General features: G+C 34.4%; 1 protein-coding gene across 1 annotated transcript in view; it reads right to left on the minus strand.

Annotated features, from left to right (window-relative positions):
* LOC107096719 (ubiquitin-conjugating enzyme E2 Q2-like) overlaps positions 1 to 5,962 on the minus strand; it is a 23,112-nt gene extending 17,150 nt beyond the window's left edge. Inside the window, exon 1 of the mRNA XM_015393498.1 lies at positions 5,740 to 5,962. Within this exon, the coding sequence (XP_015248984.1) occupies positions 5,740 to 5,898 (159 nt within the window). The 5' untranslated portion in view covers positions 5,899 to 5,962. The remainder of the gene's footprint in view (positions 1 to 5,739) is intronic.
* Between the last annotated feature and the right edge of the window lie 2,371 nt (positions 5,963 to 8,333).

Raw genomic sequence — 8,333 nt, forward strand, 5'->3', positions numbered from 1 at the left:
GATAGGGGGCCGATTATATCGTGCATCCCTATTGATAACACATAAAGACCTTGAAAAATGTAGTAAATTCTGCAACAGCCCATATTTCCAGTATGGTGTGGTGATTATGCCAGGAGATTTTCCACTCTACACCCCCTCCCAAAGAAGGAGATCACCTGCTTGTATTAAAGTATACATATGAAGGAGTAAGAGCGTCGTGTTTGTTTTTAAGGGTTATTTTACAAACCTCTGAGACAAAATGCAGATACACAATAGTTTCAGTAAGGCTTTTTTTGTGCTAAAGGTGACTGAATATTGTGTTCGTTTTGGGTTTCAGGGCATATAGAGCTTTCAAGCCACCAAAATTCTGGTTTGAAGTAAAAATGGCACATTTACATCAGCCTAGTGAATGTTTAGATCATGGCTGTGAGTGATTTTAAATCCAATATCTCAGCACACAGCCACCCACTGAAAAAAATGATTCGTCCTCGTCACGCTGTAGAGAAATAACACCTTTGAGCATGAATAACTAGCTCTGACATTTCAATTAGATCTGTAGTTTCAGCAATCCTCTGTTTATTCTGACAAGACAGCACTAACTTGTATATGCTTATATCTGACCACGGATCTACAGTTTTCTAAAGTCAAAGACAGTCTCTAATCTGAAATTTCCCGTTTTTATTCTGACACACTGTTTTAAAGCTCATTTACTTTTAAATAAAGCACCAGAAGGATGTCAAACACGTATATAGCTTTAGTGCAGAGCTGGAAATCTCCATCAGTGAAAGACTGCTGGGTGCATAAAGAAGCACTATTGCAGATCCTTCCTACCAACCTCTGTAAAGACTTATTAATCTTTGCTGATCTGATAAGTGTTTCCGATCACAGTATCTTTATTATCTTATCATTTTTCTCATGCTTAGCCTACTGTCTCTAATCTGCTACTTAAGTGTTTTTGGTAAATCTATGTCATTATCTGGACAGATTTGAACCATTTTCAGTATTTCTAAAATTCTGTTTATTTGTAGTTTTTCCAGCTTTCTGTAAACCAGCTGCTGATTATTAGTTTTCTATTTTTAACTCAGACATTTCTCATTTATACATTAGCATGTCATCCATTAATAGCAGCAAGTTTTTTTTGTTGTTGAGATTTTTTCCCCTCTTATGCTGTACAATTAATTTTTAAAGATGGTGGCCATGTTTTAATATATGCTTAAGTTTTATGTGTAACCTGTAAGCTTTTTTTCCCCCGGTGTTCTTGTTTTGCTACTGTAACACTTGAAGCTTCCCACAGTTGGACATTAAGAGGCATTTCTGTTCTGTTTGATTCTATCCTGACTTAATTGGACAAAATAAGCTGAAATCTTTGTCACTGAATCCTGCAAACTTTTATCAATAATCTTGGAGAATATTAGAAAGGTTTTATAAATTATTATTCAAGCAGAAAACAATATTCAATAACAACATGCATGAGAATAACTGTTCAATTTATCATTAACCAATAGGTTTTATAGAAGCAGAGTGTTTCTAAGATTTTAGATGCATGCCAATATACTCCGATATTCTTTTTATTCCTTTTTTGTGGCTGATTCACAAATTATTTCCAATATTAATATCTGATCAGGACATCTTTAAGATAATAGTGTTCTTTAAACTTTATTTTTACTTCTGAAAGAATAAAATAATAAAGGTCATACTTAATATGAGAGGAACAGATCCTTCCTATAAGGTCTCTTAAATGCTCAAGTTATAGAGATATTTACCTCTTCTGCTTTTCTGTAAAGCATAAAAAAGGAAACATATATGATGTAGTTTAGAGTTGAATATCAAAAAGACTCCACTATCATTGCAGCCATATTTAATTTTGCCTTGATGACGTACAATTTACTTTCAGTCACCCCATCAGAACCTTAAAAACCAATCTATTGACACAGGAAAATGCCTACAGTCCTCACAATTACCCACACATTGGTGTTACTTCAGAGTGCTTTGTTTGAGGTGCTGATGATGATCAACGGAAAAGGAAAAAATGAGACCGAAGAGTGACTGAGATGGTGGAGGTAGGCTAGCTGGCTGAAGAAATAGGTCACAACATGCCTCCTCTAATGAAGACATGATTCAGTTAAAATGACAGAGGGGGCGTTTAAATATAAACCGAGTTAATCATTTAGGAGTCTGTTTCCACAGTTTTGGTGAAAATTCTCTGTAATAAAACAATAATAACAGCCTTTCTAATGAACTGAATACAGTAAGTCAGCCCCTCGATTGCAAATATACACACATTTATCAATCTAGAATATTTTGTTAAGCTTTAGGAATAATGACAGCCTCTTCAAAGCCACACAAACAACTTTTACAGAAAATATTAACAATTACATTTCGATTATAGTATCCTTCCTTACATGGGGGAGTGTTGGCCTAATGGTTAGAGCAACACGCTTTACTCTGAGAAGGTTGCAAATACCCGGTCTGATCCCCACAGACCGCCACTCTGGGTCCCTGAGCAAGACCCTTAAACCTACACTGCTCCGCAGGTGCCACACGATGGCAGCCCACTGCTCCCCCAAGGGGAGGGGCTAAACACAGAGAGTTAATTTCTCCAATGTCAGATCAATAGTTCTATATTTCTATATTTATTTTTCCAATATATTTAAGGAAGAAGAAACATCTTAGCAAAAATTTCACTGGTTGTGTGGAAACAAAACAAGTCAATAGTTAGACTTAAATGTACGACGGAGTATTAGCACCAGGCTAGAGATTTGTTTTTTCTATTTCAAGAATAAAGTCGTAAAATTACTACAAAGTTGTAAAATTAAGAGAATAAAGTCATAACAAGAATAGTCATAAAATTATGAGAAGAAAGTCTGAACATCAAGAGAATAAAGTAATAAAATTATGATATTAAAGTCATAATATGAGAATAAAGTCGTAACATTGCGAGAATAAAGTCGTAAAATTACATGAATAAAGTTCTAACATTATGAGGATAAAGTAATAAAATTATAATATTAAAGTCATAATATTATGAGAATAAAGTCGTAACATTGCGAGAATAAAGTCGTAAAATTACATGAATAAAGTCGTAACATTATGAGAATAAATTAATAAAATTATGAGAATAAAGCCGTAACATTTCGTGAATAAAGTTCTAACATTATGAGGATAAAGTAATAAAATTATGAGAATAAAGTCGCAATATTACGAGAATAAAGTCTTAACATTGCGAGAATAAAGTCGTAAAATTAAGAGAATAAAGTTGCATTTTATGTCAACTCCTCCAAGAATCACTTTCTTCCCTAAAATGAGGAATGTGGAGCATCGTGTGAAGTTCTACTTTAGCATCGGTTTGACAAATCAGGAAATCTTTTAGCAGCAGCATCAAACTGTGCAGGATGTCAAAGTGGACTCTGGTTGCTGATTGGTGGAGCTGGTCGGCCATCATCTGTTGGGCGGAGCTCCAAGCTTTCTTTCTGAAACAGGTTGTGGTTTGATGACTTCATTCTCCTAATATTACAACTTTATTCTCTTAATGTTACCACTTTATTCACAAAATAAAAAAATCTTTAGCCTGGCCCTAATACTACGCCATACTAAATGAGACATCAGTCATATTTATTGTTAAAAATAATGTGTTTACAGCTCTGCCAGATGATCTCTAAATAAGGCCTGAAAACTGAAACCTGGAAATGTGCTTGATTACACAGCAGATTTTACCACTTCTGATCAGCTCTAAAGGTTTGAAGGAGCAAAAATGTCAAATAAAAGAAAACTTGAACATTTTAACATTAAGGAAATGCCATGACAGCCTTGTATTGAGCAAACATAAGGTTTACACAATACATTGCAAATCTATGATCGCAATATCATCCGGTGCAGAATCATCACTGCAATAAAATCAGGTAGTGAAAAAAAACCAAAAACATAAAAAACTGGTGGGCAGAACTAAGAGATAAATGTTACCCAGTGATTAATGCTTGGTTTGCGAATAACAACCAACCTGGTTTAAGGTAAACCTAAAAGCATTAGAAAACATTTTTAAGACACATAAAGAGGTTTGATAGTCACCAAAAAGCCTTTTCTAATATTAAGCAATCTATTTTATTTAAATAGACAGGGATTAGTGTTTTTTTAATAGTCTGTATTATGTTTTTTTTCTATTCATAATTCTGTATTTATTTTACATGGGTATATTGATATGTCTTTGATAATTTTGTTTTTATTTCTATGTGGTTCATTCATTACCATAAAAAACAAGCACATTTCAGACCTCTATGTGAAAGAATTTTAATGCTTATAATCTATAAGCAAATAGTGTTATGACTCCACTTGTTCTTATTAATAAATTCATGCAATATATATATAATTTTACTTCTTTAAACATCCAATTGTATAACAACTCATTTTTAATCTGCTACCATGTATTAAGCAATCTGTTTCTTTTAAATGGACGGAAAGGGTTTGAAACCCATAGTATGTATTATGTTTTTTCTAATTTCACAATTCTTTATTTATTTTACATGGGTATGTTGATATGTCTTTGATCATTTTATGTTTTGTTTTTTTCTATGTGGTTTCAGACCTCTATGTGAAAGAGTTTTAGTGCATATACGGTGTTATGCCTCCACTTGTTTTTATTAATAAATTCGTGCAATATATATTTTAACAATTCTATTTTATCTGCTACCATGACAACTGTAATAAACAATATCCTAGCTATGCTTTTGTACAAACAATTACCTCTGGGAGCTCCCAGCAAACCTGGTCTAACACAAGCTAAAGCTCCACCTTTTCCTTGCAACAGTCTCCACCATTGTGCTGTGCTTCAGTGAATAAAAGGAGCTGCATCCACCTTTGATCGGAAAACAAGTCAGTTTGTGTCCCCCAAAAAAACGAGCAAAAGCTGAAGTGCTTGTTTGTGCAGAGAGAGAAGGATGTGGTCAGGATGTCAAAGAGCTTCATCTGTGCTACCTGAAGCCCACAAAAAAAACAACTGTCGTCGTGACAACGGGTACATGAAGTCCCTGCATCTGTCATCTTTGCTTCTAGGATTTAAGGAGCATTTACTGTGAACGTCACTCAATAAAACAATAACCTAGGAAAATAATTAAGTGATTTAATAATTGGTGACGCGCTGTGAGTCTCTTCCTTTGTGTCAAATAAGCACATAAAAAAAAAAAACTGTCCCGTATCATCGTGAGATTGCACGCCAAATCGTTTCCGATGAAGTTAAAGTGTCGGATTAACATACCCGCTTTATTACGTGCCAAAAAGTTGGCTAATAATGGGATCAGTCTATTTGCTGGAAAGGTAGAAAACAACATTCCATTAAACCGCCTGTGTAGCCTACGTTACATCTGGTTACAACGACATTAGAATGTTCTCTAAAATCATTTATAGTTTGATTTATTAATCCCACAAAATAAATTTCATTAAAAAAAGTTGTTAAACTGTGAGCAGTATTTTTAAGTGGTAACGCAGTTATTTTGGCTAACAGTGGAGCTAACTACTTTCAGTTATGCTAGCAGAAGCTACCGCAGCGCAGGTTTTAGTAGCACTATCTGTATTTAAAAAAAGTGAATTAAACACTTTTACGGAATTATCTGCTTAAATCACAGTGTATATTTTAATTAAACACCGTTCTGGTTAGAAAACAAACAATATCGAGCAGTTAGCGCTTAGCTGCGCTTGTAAACACGGGCTGGTTGGATGGTTTCAGATGTTAGTCGCTAGCTTGTAACGCAGAGCTGGCCTCAAACTCACCGTGATGTTGCAGTGGATGATCAGCAGCTTTTCTCTCGTTACATTGAACTGGCAGCTTAGCTCATCGGGTTTCCAGTCTATGATTCGGAACCGCTCGTGATTTGGGTCAAAAATCGACTCCAGAAACTTCAACTCGGCCTTTAGCCCCGAAACCGACATCTTCTGTTCATCTCAAAGCAGCAGGCCGCTGGCGGAGGGGAAGTCAGGGCGGAATGAGAGCGCGCGGGCGGCGGACGCAGCTCCGCGGATCTCGCATGTTAGCGTGAGAACAACAACAAAGAGCCGCCAGGAGACCAAAACCATCAATAAGATGCGCATTTTTACAGCATAACAAGTCAGACCTTAAGCTTTGCTCATCATTTTTGGTCATTAATAAAAAAAAGTCCGTTAAAATATATAATTTTACGGAAGAGGATTAGGGCCAATGAAAAAAAAAAAGAAGTTAACTGATTTTTACATTTTACTTCAGTATAATATGAGAAAAAAGTCAGAATTCTGCCTTTAATCTCAGAAATCTGGCGTTAATCTCTGAATTCTGAATTTAATCTCAGAATTCCGACTTTTTTCCTCATAATTCTGACTTTAATTTCCGAATTCTGACTTTAATCTAAGAATTCTGACTTTTTTCAGAATTCTGACTTTAATCTAAGAAATCTGACTTTTTTTCTCAGAATTCTGACTTTAATCTCAGAAATCTGACTTCTTTTTTTTTCCAGAATTCTGATTTTAATCTCAGAAATCTGAGTTTGATCTCAGAATTCTGACCTTTCTTAGAATTCTGACTTTTTTTTTCTTAATTCTGACTTTAATCTCAGAAATCTGACTTTGATCTCAGAATTCTGACTTTTCTTCAGAATTCTGCCTTTTTTGTCATAATTCTGACTTTAATTTCCGAATTCTGACTTTTTTTCTCAGAATTCTGACAAATTTCTCAGAATTCTGACTTTAATTTCAGAATTCTGATTTAATTCTTACAGATAACAAACATGTTAGCATCAAGCCGTAGCCATGTCTATTTTAGAGACTAGCTCTCTTGTTTTAATCACCTTCTGCTCCTCCATTAATGAAATAGCATCACCAGGGACCCTCAGGGACATAAAAAGTCGCCTAATTCCATCATTTTCCACCAATGCGTTCCTGTTCCTCCCAAAGAGCTCACATCTTTCTCACTTAAACTAAATGCTGCCACATCTCTTCCTTCATGGTGCCCATCTACATTAAGATCCAGAATTATGAGATTAAAGTCAGAATTCTGAGATAAAAGTCAGAATTTTGACTTTCTTCCCATATTAAACTGAAATAATATATAAAAATCAGTTAACTTTTNTTTAATCTCAGAATTTTGACTTTTTTCAGAATTCTGACTTTAATCTCAGAATTCTGACCTTTCTTAGAATTCTGACTTTTTTAAATTCTGACTTTAATCAAAGAAATCTGACTTTTCTTCAGAATTCTGACTTTAATTTAAGAAATCTTACTTTTTTTCTCAGAATTTTGACTTTAATCTCAGAAATCTGACTTCTTTTTTTTTTCCAGAATTCTGATTTTAATCTCAGAAATCTGAATTTAATCTCAGAATTCCGACTTTTTTCTTATAATTCTGACTTTAATTTCCGAATTCTGACTTCAATCTCAGAATTCTGACTTTAATTTTAGAATTTTAACTTTTTGCTCAGAACTCTGATTTAATTCTGACAGCTAACAAACATGTTAGCATCAAGCCATAGCCATAGCCATGTCTGTTTTAGAGACTAAACAAGATCTCTTGTTTTAATCACCTTCTGCTCTTCCATTAATGAAATAGCATCACCAGGGACCCTCAGGGACATAAAAAGTCGCCTAATTCCATCATTTTCCACCAATGTGTTACTGTTCCTCCCAAATAACTCACATCTTTCTCACTTAAACTAATTGCTGCCACATCTCTTCCTTCATGGTGCCCATCTACATTAAGATCCAGAATTATGAGATTAAAGTCAGAATTCTGAGAAAAATGTCAGAATTATGACTTTCTTCCCATATTAAACTGAAATAATATATAAAAATCAGTTAACTTTTTTTCATTTTTTCAGTGGCCCTAATCCTCTTCCGTATTATTTGAACATTTTAATGAATGTAAACAAATTAATAAATAAAATCCTAAAAATGGATAAAAAAACTGTGGGGTGTCATTACGTCACTGGTGAATAAATTACAGAATTTAATCTTATTTCTCCACAATTACTTTTTGTATTAAATCAGCTGAAAAGGTAGATTTATCCTTTAATCAGGTACATTTATGTAATTACAGCAAAACTACCATCTTCAATTAAACTAAATGTTCATGTTTGAAGATTATTAGAAAAAAAGGAAATTAATGAATCAATTAAACTGTAGATGTCAGTACAGATTAGCCTACTTTACAAAAATATGAACAAGACTGTGAATCCATCCATCCATCCATCCATCCATCCATCCATCCATCCATCCATCCATCCATCCATCCATCATCACATCCATCATCCATCCATCCATCCATCCATCCATCCATCCATCCATCCATCCATCCATCCATCCATCCATCCATCCATCATCTTATTGAATCCCCTTTCCTT

The sequence above is a fragment of the Cyprinodon variegatus genome, unplaced genomic scaffold, assembly GCF_000732505.1.
Source record: "Cyprinodon variegatus isolate N-32 unplaced genomic scaffold, C_variegatus-1.0 Scaffold645, whole genome shotgun sequence".
Classification (NCBI taxonomy): Eukaryota; Metazoa; Chordata; class Actinopteri; order Cyprinodontiformes; family Cyprinodontidae; genus Cyprinodon; species Cyprinodon variegatus.